The 21191-nt window shown below is 42.0% G+C and overlaps 1 protein-coding gene across 1 annotated transcript in view; it reads right to left on the reverse strand.

Moving 5' to 3' along the window:
- The window catches only part of LOC106565713 (SLIT-ROBO Rho GTPase-activating protein 2), a 213665-nt gene that overhangs the window by 12180 nt on the left and 180294 nt on the right, over nucleotides 1-21191 (reverse strand). Inside the window, 2 exon segments of the mRNA XM_082959388.1 lie at nucleotides 17841-17969; nucleotides 19747-19945. Coding sequence (XP_082815514.1) covers nucleotides 17841-17969; nucleotides 19747-19945 — 328 coding nt within the window.

The raw sequence follows: 21191 nt of genomic DNA on the forward strand, positions 1-21191 counted from the left end.
TAGACAGTAACAGCAGTATACTGTAGGTAGGGGTAAAGGATAGATAATAGACAGTAACAGCAGTATACTGTAGGTAGGGGTAAAGGATAGATAATAGACAGTAACAGCAGTATACTGTAGGTAGGGGTAAAGGATAGATAATAGACAGTAACAGCAGTATACTGTAGGTAGGGATAAAGGATAGATAATAGACAGTAACAGCAGTGCTGTAGGTAGGGATAAAGGATAGATAATAGACAGTAACAGCAGTATACTGTAGGTAGGGGTAAAGGATAGATAATAGACAGTAACAGCAGTATACTGTAGGTAGGGGTAAAGGATAGATAATAGACAGTAACAGCAGTATACTGTAGGTAGGGGTAAAGGATAGATAATAGACAGTAACAGCAGTATACTGTAGGTAGGGGTAAAGGATAGATAATAGACAGTAACAGCAGTATACTGTAGGTAGGGGTAAAGGATAGATAATAGACAGTAACAGCAGTATACTGTAGGTAGGGGTAAAGGATAGATAATAGACAGTAACAGCAGTATACTGTAGGTAGGGGTAAATGATAGATAATAGACAGTAACAGCAGTATACTGTAGGTAGGGGTAAAGGATAGATAATAGACAGTAACAGCAGTATACTGTAGGTAGGGGTAAAGGATAGATAATAGACAGTAACAGCAGTATACTGTAGGTAGGGATAAAGGATAGATAATAGACAGTAACAGCAGTATACTGTAGGTAGGGGTAAAGGATAGATAATAGACAGTAACAGCAGTATACTGTAGGTAGGGGTAAAGGATAGATAATAGACAGTAACAGCAGTATACTGTAGGTAGGGGTAAAGGATAGATAATAGACAGTAACAGCAGTATACTGTAGGTAGGGGTAAAGGATAGATAATAGACAGTAACAGCAGTATACTGTAGGTAGGGGTAAAGGATAGATAATAGACAGTAACAGCAGTATACTGTAGGTAGGGGTAAAGGATAGATAATAGACAGTAACAGCAGTATACTGTAGGTAGGGGTAAAGGATAGATAATAGACAGTAACAGCAGTATACTGTAGGTAGGGGTAAAGGATAGATAATAGACAGTAACAGCAGTATACTGTAGGTAGGGGTAAAGGATAGATAATAGACAGTAACAGCAGTATACTGTAGGTAGGGGTAAAGGATAGATAATAGACAGTAACAGCAGTATACTGTAGGTAGGGGTAAAGGATAGATAATAGACAGTAACAGCAGTAGCTGTAGGTAGGGGTAAAGGATAGATAATAGACAGTAACAGCAGTATACTGTAGGTAGGGGTAAAGGATAGATAATAGACAGTAACAGCAGTATACTGTAGGTAGGGGTAAAGGATAGATAATAGACAGTAACAGCAGTATACTGTAGGTAGGGGTAAAGGATAGATAATAGACAGTAACAGCAGTATACTGTAGGTAGGGGTAAAGGATAGATAATAGACAGTAACAGCAGTATACTGTAGGTAGGGGTAAAGGATAGATAATAGACAGTAACAGCAGTATACTGTAGGTAGGGGTAAAGGATAGATAATAGACAGTAACAGCAGTATACTGTAGGTAGGGGTAAAGGATAGATAATAGACAGTAACAGCAGTATACTGTAGGTAGGGGTAAAGGATAGATAATAGACAGTAACAGCAGTATACTGTAGGTAGGGGTAAAGGATAGATAATAGACAGTAACAGCAGTATACTGTAGGTAGGGGTAAAGGATAGATAATAGACAGTAACAGCAGTATACTGTAGGTAGGGGTAAAGGATAGATAATAGACAGTAACAGCAGAATACTGTAGGTAGGGGTAAAGGATAGATAATAGACAGTAACAGCAGTATACTGTAGGTATGGGTAAAGGATAGATAATAGACAGTAACAGCAGTATACTGTAGGTAGGGGTAAAGGATAGATAATAGACAGTAACAGCAGTATACTGTAGGTAGGGGTAAAGGATAGATAATAGACAGTAACAGCAGTATACTGTAGGTAGGGGTAAAGGATAGATAATAGACAGTAACAGCAGTATACTGTAGGTAGGGGTAAAGGATAGATAATAGACAGTAACAGCAGTATACTGTAGGTAGGGGTAAAGGATAGATAATAGACAGTAGCAGCAGTATACTGTAGGTAGGGGTAAAGGATAGATAATAGACAGTAACAGCAGTATACTGTAGGTAGGGGTAAAGGATAGATAATAGACAGTAACAGCAGTATACTGTAGGTAGGGGTAAAGGATAGATAATAGACAGTAACAGCAGTATACTGTAGGTAGGGGTAAAGGATAGATAATAGACAGTAACAGCAGTATACTGTAGGTAGGGGTAAATGATAGATAATAGACAGTAACAGCAGTATACTGTAGGTAGGGGTAAAGGATAGATAATAGACAGTAACAGCAGTATACTGTAGGTAGGGGTAAAGGATAGATAATAGACAGTAACAGCAGTATACTGTAGGTAGGGGTAAAGGATAGATAATAGACAGTAACAGCAGTATACTGTAGGTAGGGGTAAAGGATAGATAATAGACAGTAACAGCAGTATACTGTAGGTAGGGATAAAGGATAGATAATAGACAGTAACAGCAGTAGCTGTAGGTAGGGATAAAGGATAGATAATAGACAGTAACAGCAGTATACTGTAGGTAGGGGTAAAGGATAGATAATAGACAGTAACAGCAGTATACTGTAGGTAGGGGTAAAGGATAGATAATAGACAGTAACAGCAGTATACTGTAGGTAGGGGTAAAGGATAGATAATAGACAGTAACAGCAGTATACTGTAGGTAGGGGTAAAGGATAGATAATAGACAGTAACAGCAGTATACTGTAGGTAGGGGTAAAGGATAGATAATAGACAGTAACAGCAGTATACTGTAGGTAGGGGTGAAGGATAGATAATAGACAGTAACAGCAGTATACTGTAGGTAGGGGTAAAGGATAGATAATAGACAGTAACAGCAGTATACTGTAGGTAGGGGTAAAGGATAGATAATAGACAGTAACAGCAGAATACTGTAGGTAGGGGTAAAGGATAGATAATAGACAGTAACAGCAGTATACTGTAGGTATGGGTAAAGGATAGATAATAGACAGTAACAGCAGTATACTGTAGGTAGGGGTAAAGGATAGATAATAGACAGTAACAGCAGTATACTGTAGGTAGGGGTAAAGGATAGATAATAGACAGTAACAGCAATATACTGTAGGTAGGGGTAAAGGATAGATAATAGACAGTAACAGCAGTATACTGTAGGTAGGGGTAAAGGATAGATAATAGACAGTAACAGCAGTATACTGTAGGTAGGGGTAAAGGATAGATAATAGACAGTAACAGCAGTATACTGTAGGTAGGGGTAAAGGATAGATAATAGACAGTAACAGCAGTATACTGTAGGTAGGGGTAAAGGATAGATAATAGACAGTAACAGCAGTATACTGTAGGTAGGGATAAAGGATAGATAATAGACAGTAACAGCAGTGCTGTAGGTAGGGATAAAGGATAGATAATAGACAGTAACAGCAGTATACTGTAGGTAGGGGTAAAGGATAGATAATAGACAGTAACAGCAGTATACTGTAGGTAGGGGTAAAGGATAGATAATAGACAGTAATAGCAGTATACTGTAGGTAGGGGTAAAGGATAGATAATAGACAGTAATAGCAGTGCTGTAGGTAGGGGTAAAGGATAGATAATAGACAGTAACAGCAGTATACTGTAGGTAGGGGTAAAGGATAGATAATAGACAGTAACAGCAGTATACTGTAGGTAGGGGTAAAGGATAGATAATAGACAGTAACAGCAGTATACTGTAGGTAGGGGTAAAGGATAGATAATAGACAGTAACAGCAGTATACTGTAGGTAGGGGTAAAGGATAGATAATAGACAGTAACAGCAGTATACTGTAGGTAGGGGTAAAGGATAGATAATAGACAGTAACAGCAGTATACTGTAGGTAGGGGTAAAGGATAGATAATAGACAGTAACAGCAGTATACTGTAGGTAGGGGTAAAGGATAGATAATAGACAGTAACAGCAGTATACTGTAGGTAGGGGTAAAGGATAGATAATAGACAGTAACAGCAGTATACTGTAGGTAGGGGTAAAGGATAGATAATAGACAGTAACAGCAGTATACTGTAGGTAGGGGTAAAGGATAGATAATAGACAGTAACAGCAGTATACTGTAGGTAGGGGTAAAGGATAGATAATAGACAGTAACAGCAGTATACTGTAGGTAGGGGTAAAGGATAGATAATAGACAGTAACAGCAGTATACTGTAGGTAGGGGTAAAGGATAGATAATAGACAGTAACAGCAGTATACTGTAGGTAGGGGTAAAGGATAGATAATAGACAGTAACAGCAGTATACTGTAGGTAGGGGTAAATGATAGATAATAGACAGTAACAGCAGTATACTGTAGGTAGGGGTAAAGGATAGATAATAGACAGTAACAGCAGTATACTGTAGGTAGGGGTAAAGGATAGATAATAGACAGTAACAGCAGTATACTGTAGGTAGGGATAAAGGATAGATAATAGACAGTAACAGCAGTATACTGTAGGTAGGGGTAAAGGATAGATAATAGACAGTAACAGCAGTATACTGTAGGTAGGGGTAAAGGATAGATAATAGACAGTAATAGCAGTGCTGTAGGTAGGGGTAAAGGATAGATAATAGACAGTAACAGCAGTATACTGTAGGTAGGGGTAAAGGATAGATAATAGACAGTAACAGCAGTATACTGTAGGTAGGGGTAAAGGATAGATAATAGACAGTAACAGCAGTATACTGTAGGTAGGGGTAAAGGATAGATAATAGACAGTAACAGCAGTATACTGTAGGTAGGGGTAAAGGATAGATAATAGACAGTAACAGCAGTATACTGTAGGTAGGGGTAAAGGATAGATAATAGACAGTAACAGCAGTATACTGTAGGTAGGGGTAAAGGATAGATAATAGACAGTAACAGCAGTATACTGTAGGTAGGGGTAAAGGATAGATAATAGACAGTAACAGCAGTATACTGTAGGTAGGGGTAAAGGATAGATAATAGACAGTAACAGCAGTATACTGTAGGTAGGGGTAAAGGATAGATAATAGACAGTAACAGCAGTATACTGTAGGTAGGGGTAAAGGATAGATAATAGACAGTAACAGCAGTATACTGTAGGTAGGGGTAAAGGATAGATAATAGACAGTAACAGCAGTATACTGTAGGTAGGGGTAAAGGATAGATAATAGACAGTAACAGCAGTATACTGTAGGTAGGGGTAAAGGATAGATAATAGACAGTAACAGCAGAATACTGTAGGTAGGGGTAAAGGATAGATAATAGACAGTAACAGCAGTATACTGTAGGTAGGGGTAAAGGATAGATAATAGACAGTAACAGCAGTATACTGTAGGTAGGGGTAAAGGATAGATAATAGACAGTAACAGCAGTATACTGTAGGTAGGGGTAAAGGATAGATAATAGACGGTAACAGCAGTATACTGTAGGTAGGGGTAAAGGATAGATAATAGACAGTAGCAGCAGTATACTGTAGGTAGGGGTAAAGGATAGATAATAGACAGTAACAGCAGTATACTGTAGGTAGGGGTAAAGGATAGATAATAGACAGTAACAGCAGTATACTGTAGGTAGGGGTAAAGGATAGATAATAGACAGTAACAGCAGTGCTGTAGGTAGGGGTAAAGGATAGATAATAGACAGTAACAGCAGTATACTGTAGGTAGGGGTAAAGGATAGATAATAGACAGTAATAGCAGTGCTGTAGGTAGGGGTAAAGGATAGATAATAGACAGTAACAGCAGTATACTGTAGGTAGGGGTAAAGGATAGATAATAGACAGTAACAGCAGTATACTGTAGGTAGGGGTAAAGGATAGATAATAGACAGTAACAGCAGTATACTGTAGGTAGGGGTAAAGGATAGATAATAGACAGTAACAGCAGTATACTGTAGGTAGGGGTAAAGGATAGATAATAGACAGTAACAGCAGTATACTGTAGGTAGGGGTAAAGGATAGATAATAGACAGTAACAGCAGTATACTGTAGGTAGGGGTAAAGGATAGATAATAGACAGTAACAGCAGTATACTGTAGGTAGGGGTAAAGGATAGATAATAGACAGTAACAGCAGTATACTGTAGGTAGGGGTAAAGGATAGATAGACAGTAACAGCAGTATACTGTAGGTAGGGGTAAAGGATAGATAATAGACAGTAACAGCAGTATACTGTAGGTAGGGGTAAAGGATAGATAATAGACAGTAACAGCAGAATACTGTAGGTAGGGGTAAAGGATAGATAATAGACAGTAATAGCAGTATACTGTAGGTAGGGGTAAAGGATAGATAATAGACAGTAACAGCAGTATACTGTAGGTAGGGGTAAAGGATAGATAATAGACAGTAACAGCAGTATACTGTAGGTAGGGGTAAAGGATAGATAATAGACGGTAACAGCAGTATACTGTAGGTAGGGGTAAAGGATAGATAATAGACAGTAGCAGCAGTATACTGTAGGTAGGGGTAAAGGATAGATAATAGACAGTAACAGCAGTATACTGTAGGTAGGGGTAAAGGATAGATAATAGACAGTAACAGCAGTATACTGTAGGTAGGGGTAAAGGATAGATAATAGACAGTAACAGCAGTGCTGTAGGTAGGGGTAAAGGATAGATAATAGACAGTAACAGCAGTATACTGTAGGTAGGGGTAAAGGATAGATAATAGACAGTAATAGCAGTGCTGTAGGTAGGGGTAAAGGATAGATAATAGACAGTAACAGCAGTATACTGTAGGTAGGGGTAAAGGATAGATAATAGACAGTAACAGCAGTATACTGTAGGTAGGGGTAAAGGATAGATAATAGACAGTAACAGCAGTATACTGTAGGTAGGGGTAAAGGATAGATAATAGACAGTAACAGCAGTATACTGTAGGTAGGGGTAAAGTGACTAGGCAACAGGATAGATAACAGCAGCAGCAGCTTATGTGATGAGTCAAAAGAGTTGGTACAGATATTTGGGTAGCTGTTTAGTCTTATGGTTTGGGGGTAGAAGCTGTTCAGGGTCCTGTTGGTTCCAGACTTGGTCCATCGGTTCCACTTGCAATGTGGTAGCTGAGAGAATAGTCTATGACCTTGGAGGATCAAGTCTTTTCTGCCGAAATCTTCCAAGATTACCCGGTTTAGTGACGGAGAATAGGTGAGGTTGCCATCTGTTTTGTCTGGAAACTTCAGCGAAATGTCGCCAGATTGTGGATGCAAAGAGTTCAAATTTGTCCCTGTGACGAAAAACGAGACAGGTAGGGCACGTCTGACACCGCCTGGTATAGAGGTCCTGGATGGCAGGAAGCTTGACCCCAGTGATATCCTGGGCCATACACACTACCCTCTGTAGTGCCTTGCAGTCAGATGCCAAGCAGTTGCCATACCGATCAGTGATGAAGCCAGTCAAGATGCTCTCAATGGTGCAGCTGTACAACTTTTGAGAATCTGAGAGCCCATGCCAAATCTTTTCATCCTCCTGAGGGGGAAGAAGCATTGTCGTGCCTACTTCACGACTGTGTTGGTGTGTGTGGACCATGTTAATTTCTTAGTGATGTGGACACCGAGGAACTTGAAGCTCTCGACCCGTTCCACTACAGCCCTGTTGATCTGGATGGGGGTGTGCTCCGCCCTCCGTTTCCAGTCGTCCACGATCAGATCATTTTTCTTATTGACATTGAGGGAAAGGTTGTTGTCCTGGCACCACACTGCTAGGTCACTGACCTCCTCCCTGTAGGCTGTCTGATCATCGGGGATCAGGCCTACCACTGTCGTGTCGTCAGCAAACTTAATTATGGTATTGGAATCGTGGGCGGCCACGCAGTCATGCGTGAACAGGGAGTACAGGAGGGGACTAAGCACACACCAGCGTGGCGGATGTGTTGTTGCCTACCCTCACCACCTGCGGGTGGCCCGTCAGGAAGTCCAGGATCCAGTTGCAGAGGGAGGTGTTTAGTCCCAGGGTCCTGAGCTTAATGATGAGCTTGGAGGGTACTACATTTTTGAATGCTGAGCTATAGTCAATGAACAGCATTCTTACATAGGTGTTCCGCTTATTCAAGTGGTAGAGGGCAGTGTGGAGTGTAATAGAGACTGCGTCATCTCTGTGAAAACTCAATGACCCTTTGCAAAAAATATTTTCAGAATACTCAGAAATCTCAAACTATAAAATGAACGTGGAAAAAAAGAATAATAATGGCAATAGGAAAAATATTAATAATAACTCATGATCTACAGCAAGCCTTTAAGTGGACCACAAAAAATATTACATACTTAGGATGCTTAATAAGTGACAACAAACAACAAATATATAAAGATAACTATTCCATTACTCAACAGTATGAAAGCAGATTTCATTAATTGGAATAATATTCTGATAAATGTTCCAGGTAGAATAAACCTCATGTAGTCTAAATTGAATCTATGATCGTATGCTATCCATTTGTTTTTTGTATGTTCTTTGTACGTCATTTTAATATTTGAGAATTAACCAATGATATTAGGCCATACTTGGCCATGATTACAGACACCTGTGTCTTTTAATACTATATAAACGAGTCATCACAGTGTTTGTGATCATACCCTGATGAAGACCGCTTGGCTGTCGAAATGTTGGACATTACATTTTTGCAGCTGAGCTCTTAGAGTGGGCGGCTCTCCTTTATTTTCACGTTTTCCACTCCGCTAGCCAGCACCTCGACTTAATAGGTGTGCGTTTCTTTTTCCTCTAGATTGTTCTGTTACCCAGTAAACAGCACCCTACCGACAGAAAGCTCTAAAACGTTGCCGAATGATAATTATTTTCCTGACACTGGTCAAAGACCCAAACAAGATGACTTTGAATATAGCCAAAGGGAACGTGATAAGATCATTGTTTCGGAGTCTCTTTTTGACATGCCGGGGGGTAATTCTGACCTCTCGAAAGAACTGTTACATTTATCTAAGACGAGAACGCATCTGCATATAGTCACTCTTAGTGATTATGTGTGTCAAGGCATTATTCCACGGGGACTCAGGTGGCAAAAAGAGCCATCATTGGGACAGAGCACAGATGATTTCTGTGAGCGCTGGTGTGCCATCCTGAACAAATGCTCTACTGATTTAATGACATTAATTGTTGACCAGTTGAAAAAGGATTTTAGTGAAATGGATAACACGATTAAAGACAAACACACAGCTCTACAAATAGCTGTTAATGATGATGGCATATTCATTGAACTGATGAAAACTAACCAAGCGCTCCAGGACAAGTTGTCTACAGAAATAAAGGAACTTAAAATCAAGAAATTCAACCAAGACAAAAAAGACAAGGCCGAGGATAAAGTCTACTTCTGGAGAAACCCTGACAAGAGGTCCTGCTCCTCCTCTCCATGACAGACGCAGGAGGGATGACGCTTACTTCCATCCACCCCCGTCTGACCAACACTACAACCAGCGCCTCATCGGCTTCCAGTGGCAGGTTTTTACTCGACGAGAGACTGGGCGGAGGTGGCCGCGGGCACGCGCACCGACGAGATGCTGCACCCGACGGGGTATGAAGAAACGACTACCAGAGGCAGAGAACCCACGGGACTGAGTGTCTTTCATTTATCAAGCAAGATATTGAGTCCTGCCCATATCTCCTTGCTTAATAAAGGCTTGTCTTTTGTGCCTACAACTCAGTGCAACGAATTTGATGTTAAGATAGTGTGTTTAAGTTTTTTTGAAACATCCGTTTAAGGGAATACTTTAGCTCCACTAATCCTGATATTTCTATTGAATATGTAGGTTATTCACCTGCACGTACTCCGACTCCTGTTAGAAGCAAGAGTTATTTTATACCTCCAGCCACAATCGCAATCACTCTATCGAGACATATTGCAGACTTGTTGAAAAAGATGTTGCCCATCTCCTTAAGGACAAACAGGAGTAGATATCTTTCCATAATTTACCTAAGGATGAAAAACAAGCTTTGCTTGATTTACAATCTGATACGTCAGTCCTTACCCTCCCTGCTGATAAGGGTGGGTCGGTTGGTCAATCCGATACGTCAGTCCTTACCCTCCCTGCTGATAAGGGTGGGTCGATGGTACTGTCTGATACGTCAGTCCTTATCCTCCCTGCTGATAAGGGTGGGTCGATGGTACAGTCCGATACGTCAGTCCTTACCCTCCCTGCTGATAAGGGTGGGTCGATGGTACAATCTGATACGTCAGTCCTTACCCGTCCTGCTGATAAGGGTGGGTCGGTTGTACTGTCCGATACGTCAGTCCTTACCCTCCCTGCTGATAAGGGTGGGTCGGTTGTACTGTCCGATACGTCAGTCCTTACCCTCCCTGCTGATAAGGGTGGGTCGGTGGTACTGTCCGATACGTCAGTCCTTATCCTCCCTGCTGATAAGGGTGGGTCGGTTGTACTGTCCGATACGTCAGTCCTTACCCTCCCTGCTGATAAGGGTGGGTCGGTTGTACTGTCCGATACGTCAGTCCTTATCCTCCCTGCTGATAAGGGTGGGTCGATGGTACAATCTGATACGTCAGTCCTTACCCGTCCTGCTGATAAGGGTGGGTCGGTTGTACTGTCCGATACGTCAGTCCTTACCCTCCCTGCTGATAAGGGTGGGTCGGTTGTACTGTCCGATACTCATGGATAGGACAGCTTATGTAAATGAGTGTCATAGACAACTGCTTGACAAGACCTTTTACAAGAAACTCAGAAGTGACCCCAATTTCAGAACACTATCTTTACTGTCCTAGATGGGTATTTCAGTTCTGGTCAGATAACCAAAAAAGAACACGACTTTTTGGCTATTCAACACCCTAAAATTGCCACTTTCTAAACTTTGCGAAATTACACAAGAACGTTACAAAACCTCCAGGGCGCCCTATTGTAGCGTTCATTGATGCAGTAACGGCCCCTCTATCTACTGTTGTTGACTTTTTTATTAGACCACTCGCAGAACAGCTCCCCTCCTTTGTAAAGGACACCAGCAGTATGGTCTCAGAACAGCTCCCCTCCTTTGTAAAGGACACCAGCAGTATGGTCTCAGAACCAGCTCCCCTCCTTTGTAAAGGACACCAGCAGTATGATCTCAGAACAGCTCCCCTCCTTTGTAAAGGACACCAGCAGTATGGTCTCAGAACAGCTCCCCTCCTTTGTAAAGGACACCAGCAGTATGATCTCAGAACCAGCTCCCCTCCTTTGTAAAGGACACCAGCAGTATGATCTCAGAACCAGCTCCCCTCCTTTGTAAAGGACACCAGCAGTATGATCTCAGAACAGCTCCCCTCCTTTGTAAAGGACACCAGCAGTATGGTCTCAGAACAGCTCCCCTCCTTTGTAAAGGACACCAGCAGTATGATCTCAGAACAGCTCCGCCCCTTTGTAAAGGACACCAGCAGTATGATCTCAGAACCACTCCCCTCCTTTGTAAAGGACACCAGCAGTATGATCTCAGAACCACTCCCCTCCTTTGTAAAGGACACCAGCAGTATGATCTCAGAACAGCTCCCCTCCTTTGTAAAGGACACCAGCAGTATGATCTCAGAACAGCTGCCCTCCTTTGTAAAGGACACTAGCAGTATGATCTCAGAACCACTCCCCTCCTTTGTAAAGGACACCAGCAGTATGATCTCAGAACAGCTCCCCTCCTTTGTAAAGGACACCAGCAGTATGATCTCAGAACAGCTCCCCTCCTTTGTAAAGGACACCAGCAGTATGATCTCAGAACAGCTCCCCTCCTTTGTAAAGGACACCAGCAGTATGATCTCAGAACAGCTCCCCTCCTTTGTAAAGGACACCAGCAGTATGGTCTCAGAACAGCTCCCCTCCTTTGTAAAGGACACCAGCAGTATGGTCTCAGAACAGCTCCCCTCCTTTGTAAAGGACACCAGCAGTATGATCTCAGAACCAGCTCCCCTCCTTTGTAAAGGACACCAGCAGTATGGTCTCAGAACCAGCTCCCCTCCTTTGTAAAGGACACCAGCAGTATGGTCTCAGAACAGCTCCCCTCCTTTGTAAAGGACACCAGCAGTATGATCTCAGAACAGCTCCCCTCCTTTGTAAAGGACACCAGCAGTATGATCTCAGAACAGCTCCCCTCCTTTGTAAAGGACACCAGCAGTATGATCTCAGAACAGCTCCCCTCCTTTGTAAAGGACACCAGCAGTATGGTCTCAGAACAGCTCTCCTCCTAAAGGACACCAGCAGTATGATCTCAGAACAGCTCTCCTCCTAAAGGACACCAGCAGTATGGTCTCAGAACAGCTCCCCTCCTTTGTAAAGGACACCAGCAGTATGATCTCAGAACAGCTCCCCTCCTTTGTAAAGGACACCAGCAGTATGATCTCAGAACAGCTCTCCTCCTAAAGGACACCAGCAGTATGATCTCAGAACAGCTCCCCTCCTTTGTAAAGGACACCAGCAGTATGATCTCAGAACAGCTCTCCTCCTAAAGGACACCAGCAGTATGATCTCAGAACAGCTCCCCTCCTTTGTAAAGGACACCAGCCGTATGATCTCTATCATTGAATCTCTTGATCCTCTCCCTGAGAACACCTTGTTAGTTATTTTTGATGTTGAGTCATTATACACAAATATTCCACATGAGGGCGGTATTGAAGCTATGGAACATTTTCTTCTGCAACGTGACCCTAATGAACTACCTTCCAGTGCCTGCATTATAACGTTGGCTGAAATAGTACTCACACATAACTACTTCATGTTTCTAAATGATTTCTTTATTCAGACGAAGGGTACTGCTATGGGATCCCCCATGGCTCCTAACTATGATCATTTGTATGTGGGTTACATGGAGAAACAGTCTATTTTCAATCCTCTCAAAAATGTTTTCTTGCCTTACATCATTATTTGGAAACGGTATATTGATGATATTTTTGTTCTATGGAGGGGTGACAAAACAGATCCAGGCATTCCATGCTTTTCTTAACTCCTGTTCTGAACATTTGAGATTTACTATGCAATCTGATACACTTCAAATCAGTTTTCTTGATCTTCTGATCCTGTGTGAAGATAATGTTCTATACACTGATCTTTACAGGAAACCTACTGATCCTAACAGTTTGTTGAGGGCTGATAGTTGTCACCCACTTCCCTTGAAAAATAGTTTACCCTACAGCTTTACCCTATATAAACAAGTCATCCCGCAGTGTTTGTGATCATACCCTGATGAAGACAGCTTGGCTGTCCAAACGTTGGATTTTTTTAATTATTAAAAAAAAAATATATTTCACCTTTATTTAACCAGGTAGGCTGGTTGAGAACAAATTCTCATTTACAACTGCGACCTGGTCAAGATAAAGCAAAGCAGTTCGACACATATAACAACACAGAGTTACACATGGAGTAAAACAAACTTACAGTTAATAATACAGTAGAAAAATAAGTCTACATACAATGTGAGCAAATGAGGTGAGATAAGGGAGGTAAAGGCAATAAATAGGCCATGGTGGCGAAGTAAATACAATATAGCAAGTAAAACACTGGAATTGTAGATTTTACAGTAGATGAGTGTGCAAAGTAGAAATACTGGGGTGCAAAGGAGCAAAATAAATAAATAAATACAGTAGGGGAAGAGGTAGTTGTTTGGGCTATTTACAGGTGCAGTGATCTGTGAGCTGCTCTGACAGCTGGTGCTTAAAGCTAGTGAGGGAGATAAGTGTTTCCTGTTTCAGAGATTTTTGTAGTTCATTCCAGTCATTGGCAGCAGAGAACTGGAAGGAGAGGCGGCGAAAGGAGGAATTGGCTTTGGGGGTGACCAGAGAGATATACCTGCTGGAACGCGTGCTACAGGTGGGTGCTGCTATGGTGACCAGCGAGCAGAGATAAGGCGGGACTTTACCTAGCAGGGTCTTGTAGATGACATGTATCCAGTGAGTTTGGCGACTAATATGAAGCGAGGGCCAACCAACGAGAGTGTACAGGTCGCAGTGGTGGGTAGTATATGGGGCTTTGGTGACACAATGGATGGCACTGTGATAGACTGCATCCAATTTGTTGAGTAGGGTGTTGGATCTATGATTTGAATCTGAGCTCTTAGAGTGTGCGGCTGTCCTTTATTTTCAAGAATAAACCTCTTCATAATGGAATGTCTGCCAAAGTTTTATATCTATTTTTGGTTATACCAATTACCCCAGCAAAGACATTCTTTAAAAAAAGTATACTGGGTCATAACAAACATTATATGGGTAAATAAAACCCAATAAAGGTGTACATCTTCCTAAGTCTGGAGTGGTTTTAACCTTCCAGACATGGTATTGTATCAACTCGTTACCCAAGGCTCAACATATGTGGGAACTCCTTCAAAACTGTTGGAAAAGCCTTCCAGGTGAAGCTGGTTGAGAGAATGCCAAGAGTGTGCAAATCTGTCATCAAGGCAAAGGGTGGCTACACTGAAGAATCTCAAATATAAAATAATTTTGATTTGTTTAACACTTTTTTGGTTACTACATAATTCCATATGTGTTATTTCATAGTTTGGAAATCTTCATTATTGTTCTACAATGTAGAAAATAGCAAAAATAAAGAAAAACCCAGGAATGAGTAGGTTTGTCCAAACTTTTGACTGGTACTGTAGTTAAATGCACTAAAGAGGAACAATGGGTACATATTGAAGATGCGCATGCTCATCCCTAGAATTTTTTTATGTAGATTTTCAAAGGATAAAGCTAAGAACATTAGCAACTTCATAGTTTAGAACACTAGAACTAAGGCACTGCATCGCGTCACTACAGACCCGGGTTTGATTTCGGGCTGTGTCGCAGCCGGCCGGGAACCGGGAGACCCATGCGGCGGTGCACAATTGGCTCAGCGTCGACCGGGTTAGGGGAGGGTTTGGCCGGTTGGGATGTCCTTGTCCCATCGCGCACTAGCGACTCCTGTTGCGGGCCGGGCACAGTGCACGCTGACACAGTCGCCAGTTGTACGGTGTGTCCTCCAACACATTGGTGCAGCTGCTTCCAGGTTAAAGCGAGCAGTGTATTAAGAAGCAGTGCGGCTTGGCTGGGTTGTGTTTTGGAGAACGCATTGCTCTCGACCTTCACCTCTCCCAAGTCCGTACGGGAGTTGCAGCGATGGGACAACACTGTAACTACTAATTGGATACCATGAAATTGGGAAAGAAAAAGGGGTAAATAAATAAAAGAACACTATATCGAAGAAAATGAAACGTATTTTACAAGAACCAATATCACTCCCTAGAAACACAACCTTATGGAATAATCCTTGAATAGCTTTTTAGAATTAATCGATAAATTGGCCCACATGGAAAACTAAAGGCACAGAAACCGTAAATTACTTGGTAACAGGAAATATATTTATTTCCATGACAGAATTAAAAAGTAGTTCTGGACTGACCAATGTAGATAGTTTGAAATACATGCAACTTAATGTTACATATCACGAAACTTCGAGGTAAATCTTGAGGTAATCTTGTTTGAGTCAGAAAAATATGTTCTTATGATAGGTAAGATGCAGAGAGCCTATCCAACTGACAATCTCTTAGAAAAAATATAAACTACTGAAACCAAGATTTAAAAATAACTGATGTTGGCATAAGATGGATGGAAAGTTGGAGCATAACCAACGAACCAACAGTTAACTTCTTTGGGGTAGGGGGCAGTATTTTCACGTCCAGATGAAAAGCGTGCCCAGAGTCAACTGCCTGCTACTCAGGCCCACAAGCTAGGATATGCATATTATTAGTATATTTGGATAGAAAACACTCTGAAGTTTCTAAAACTGTTTGAATGATGTCTGTGAGTATAACAGAACTCATATGGCATGCAAAAACCTGAGAAAAATCCAACCAGGAAGTGGGAAATCTGAGGTTTGTAGTTTTTCAAGTGATTGCCTGTCCAATATACAGTGTCTGTGGGGTAATTTTGCACTTCCTAAGGCTTCCACTAGATGTCAATAGTCTTTAGAACCTTGTTTCATGCTTCTACTGTGAATGGGGAGAGAATAAGAGCTCTAGGAGTCAGGTGTCCCAAAATAAGGCATGAGCTCAGTCACGTGCGCAGCCGAGAGAGCGACCTGAGTTCCTTTTCATTTATGAAGACAATGGAATTGTCCGGTTGGAATATTACTGAAGATTTATGATAAAAACATCCTAAAGATTGATTCTAAACGTAAATAGAACTTTTTTGACTTTTCGTCGTGACTTTCTGTTGCGCACTTTCTGCATTTGGAGTAGTGGACTAAACGCGCGAACAAAAGGAGGTATTTGGACATAAATATGGACTTTATCGAAACAAAACAAATATTTATTGTGGAACTGGGATTCCTGGGAGTGCATTCCGATGAAGATCATCAAAGGTAAGTGAATATTTATAATGCTATTTCTGAGTTTTGTTGACTCCACAAAATGGCGGGTTTGGTTTGGTGACTGTACTCAGATTATTGCAAAGTGTGCTTTCGCCGTAAATCTTTTTTGAAATCTGACACAGCGGTTGTAGTAAGGAGAAGTTTATCTTTAATTCTGTGCATAAGTTGTATATTTTATCAACGTTTATGATGAGTATTTCTGTAAATTTATGTGCTCATTCACCAGCAGTTTTGGAGGCAAAACATTTCTGAACATTACACGCCAATGTAAAATGGGGTTTTTGGATATAAATATGAGCAAAACATACATGTATTGTGTAACATGAAGTCCTATGAGTGCCATCTGATGAAGATCATCAAAGGTTAGTGATTCATTTTAGCTGTATTTCTGGTTTTTGTGACGGCTCTCCTTGCTTGGAAAATGGCTGTGTGGTTTTTCTTGTCTAGGTGCTGTCCTAACATAATCTAATGCTATGCTTTCGCCGTAAAGCCTTTTTGAAATCGGACACTGTGGTTGGATTAATGAGAAGTTTATCTTTAAAATGGTGTATAATAGTTGTATGTTTGAGAAATTTGAATTATGAGATTTTTGTTGTTTTGAACTTGGCGCCCTGCTATTTCACTGGCTGTTGGCGAGTGGGATGCTAACGTCCCACCTACCCCAGAAAGGTTAACAAAAATGCATGCTTAATTAATCCAGTATAAACGAAAGTACAGTATAGAATGTATTATACAAGAGACAGAATTAACAAATGATACAGCATAACAGCAGTCATGTCAAGCGTACAACTAATAATGATTCAATAATCCGTGCCTTTTGGGAACGCTAGAAAGTTCCGAAGTTGTGGGCGGAGCTTGAAAGTTGTCAGAAGTATTACAATATAAATGTAATTTATTTCCATCGGTCTGCATATTTCAAGACAACATATGGTGGTGTAGTGAGACACCCAATGGGCTGGACGATTCTCTTATCACTCATTTAGAAAAAACTTGGAAGTCAATCAATCCGCCATCATTGATACAATGGACAAATCAAATGATTTATTCTTGAAATACTGAAATAACATGGGCGACTGAGAACAACAAATTGGTACAATTTAAGACCAAGTGGCAAACAATAATGCAGGCACTAGGGATGGGGTGTGAGCAGGCGAGTCTGGGCAGAGGAGATGTAGTCGTTGTTTGTATGTGTCTGTAAGTTGTCATTTGGATGTATACATTTGTTTTTGGAATGTAAAAAAAATCTGTTGGTGCAGTATACGAATTGTAGTGGGTTCAGAGTGTTTGGGATGATGGTGTTGATGTGAGCCATGACCAGCCTTTCAAAGCACTTCATGGCTACAGACGTGAGTGCTACGGGGCGATAGTCATTCAGACTGAGATCTAATTGGGTCAGCGAAGATGTAAATGAGGAGATGATGCGTTGTGATTGGTTCTTGTGTGTCTCTTACTTGTTGAGGTTGGCCAGGTAGGCGTCAGCTACGTGAGCTCCAGTGGGAGAGGCAGCGGTGCCCCTAGTGGACACTCTCTCTTCCTGCAACTCCGCTTCAGTCTTAGGACTGTTTCTGTCCCCGTCCGTCCTGTAACACACACATAATCACACTACAGACCCATCCGTCCTGTAACACACACACATAATCACACTACAGCCCTGTCCGTCCTGTAACACACACACATAATCACACTACAGTCCCATCCGTCCTGTAACACACACACATAATCACACTACAGCCCTGTCCGTCCTGTAACACACACACATAATCACACTACAGTCCCATCCGTCCTGTAACACACACACATAATCACACTACAGTCCTGTCCGTCCTGTAACACACACACATAATCACACTACAGTCCCATCCGTCCTGTAACACACACACATAATCACACTACAGTCCTGTCCGTCCTATAACACACACACATAATCACACTACAGCCCTGTCCGTCCTGTAACACACACACATAATCACACTACAGTCCTGTCCGTCCTGTAACACACACACATAATCACACTACAGTCCTGTCCGTCCTATAACACACACACATAATCACACTACAGCCCTGTACGTCCGAAAACACACACACATAATCACACTACAGTCCTGTCCGTCCTGTAACACACACACATAATCACACTACAGTCCTGTCCGTCCTGTAACACACACACATAATCACACTACAGTCCCGTCCGTCCTGGAACACACCCACATAATCACACTACAGTCCTGTCCGTCCTGTAACACACACACATAATCACACTACAGTCCCATCCGTCCTGTAACACACACACATAATCACACTACAGTCCCATCCGTCCTGTAACACACACACATAATCACACTACAGTCCCATCCGTCCTGTAACACACACACATAATCACACTACAGTCCTGTCCGTCCTGTAACACACACACATAATCACACTACAGTCCTGTCCGTCCTGTAACACACACACATAATCACACTACAGTCCTGTCCGTCCTGTAACACACACACATAATCACACTACAGTCCTGTCCGTCCTGTAACACACACACCTAATCACACTACAGTCCTGTCCGTCCTGTAACACACACACATAATCACACTACAGCCCTGTCCGTCCTGTAACACACACACATAATCACACTACAGCCCTGTCCGTCCTATAACACACACACATAATCACACTACAGTCCTGTCCGTCCTGTAACACACACACATAATCACACTACAGTCCTGTCCGTCCTGTAACACACACACATAATCACACTACAGTCCTGTCCGTCCTATAACACACACACATAATCACACTACAGTCCTGTCCGTCCTGTAACACACACACATAATCACACTACAGCCCTGTCCGTCCTGTAACACACACACATAATCACACTACAGCCCTGTCCGTCCTGTAACACACACACATAATCACACTACAGTCCTGTCCGTCCTGTAACACACACACATAATCACACTACAGTCCTGTCCGTCCTGTAACACACACATAATCACACTACAGCCCTGTCCGTCCTATAACACACACACATAATCACACTACAGCCCTGTCTGTCCTATAACACACACACATAATCACACTACAGTCCTGTCCGTCCTGTAACACACACACATAATCACACTACAGTCCTGTCCGTCCTGTAACACACACACACACACACACACACACACACACACCACACACCACACACACCACACACACACACACACACACACACACACACACACACACACACACACACTACAGCCAGCCAACTAGAAAACCATTCTCTCATCTTGTCTATGGTGGTCTGCACTGTACTGGTCTATACTGGTCTGAACAGGTTGTACTTGTCTAAACACTGGTCTTGTGGTTTCTTACATGTCCTGAACCACTATGTACTGGTGAGGCACCAGTCCGTCTACTCCGTTGTGTTGGCCCTCCCACCAGTCATCACTGACTCGCTGGAAAAGGAGGAGAGGCGCGCCCTTATTAAACGACAGCTCCCGGTTGGTCCGTCCAGAGTAGTCGAAGCGAGCGATGGCCGCTATTGGGTCAGATTCTGAAACGACCAACAAGCCTGAGAGTCAGAGAGGGAGGGAGGGAGAGAAGGAGAGAGGGGGAGAGAGAGAGAGAGAGGGGGGAGACAGAGGGAAGAGAGGAGGAGGGGAGAAACGGGAGAGAGGAGGAGGGGAGAAACGGGAGAGAGGGGGGAGGAGGAGGGGAGAAACGGGAGAGAGAGGGGAGAAGGGAAGGAGGGGCAGGGGTAGAGAACGGGAGGCGGGTTAGTGGCAAGCAGGTTAGTGACACAGAAGTTGGTTACAGACAAAGGGGTTGTAGCGCAGGCAGTCATATTGTAGTGATCATCAGAAGCAGAATGTTGCTGTGAGAAGCAGAATGTTGCTGTGAGAAGCAGAATGTTGATGTGAGAAGCAGAATGTTGATGTGAGAATCAGAATGTTGATATCAGAAGCAGAATGTTGCTGTGAGAAGCAGAATGTTGATATCAGAAGCAGAATGTTGATGTGAGAAGCAGAATGTTGATGTGAGAATCAGAATGTTGATATCAGAAGCAGAATGTTGCTGTGAGAAGCAGAATGTTGATATCAGAAGCAGAATGTTGATGTGAGAAGCAGAATGTTGATATCAGAAGCAGAATGTTGATATCAGAAGCAGAATGTTGATATCAGAAGCAGAATGTTGATGTGAGAAGCAGAATGTTGATATCAGAAGCAGAAAGTTGATGTGAGAAGCAGAATGTTGATATCAGAAGCAGAATGTTGATATCAGAAGCAGAATGTTGATATCAGAAGCAGAATGTTGCTATCAGAAGCAGAATGTTGATATCAGAAGCAGAATGTTGATATCAGAAGCAGAATGTTGCTGTGAGAAGCAGAATGTTGATATCAGAAGCAGAATGTTGCTATCAGAAGCAGAATGTTGATGTGAGAAGCAGAATGTTGATATCAGAAGCAGAATGTTGCTATCAGAAGCAGAATGTTGATATCAGAAGCAGAATGTTGATGTGAGAAGCAGAATGTTGATATCAGAAGCAGAATGTTGCTGTGAGAAGCAGAATGTTGATGTGAGAAGCAGAATGTTGATGTGAGAATCAGAATGTTGATATCAGAAGCAGAATGTTGCTGTGAGAAGCAGAATGTTGATATCAGAAGCAGAATGTTGATGTGAGAAGCAGAATGTTGATGTGAGAATCAGAATGTTGATATCAGAAGCAGAATGTTGCTGTGAGAAGCAGAATGTTGATATCAGAAGCAGAATGTTGATGTGAGAAGCAGAATGTTGCTATCAGTAGCAGAATGTTGCTA

Source organism: Salmo salar, chromosome 12 (genome assembly GCF_965601325.2).
Source record: "Salmo salar chromosome 12, fSalSal1, whole genome shotgun sequence".
NCBI classification, from domain to species: Eukaryota; Metazoa; Chordata; class Actinopteri; order Salmoniformes; family Salmonidae; genus Salmo; species Salmo salar.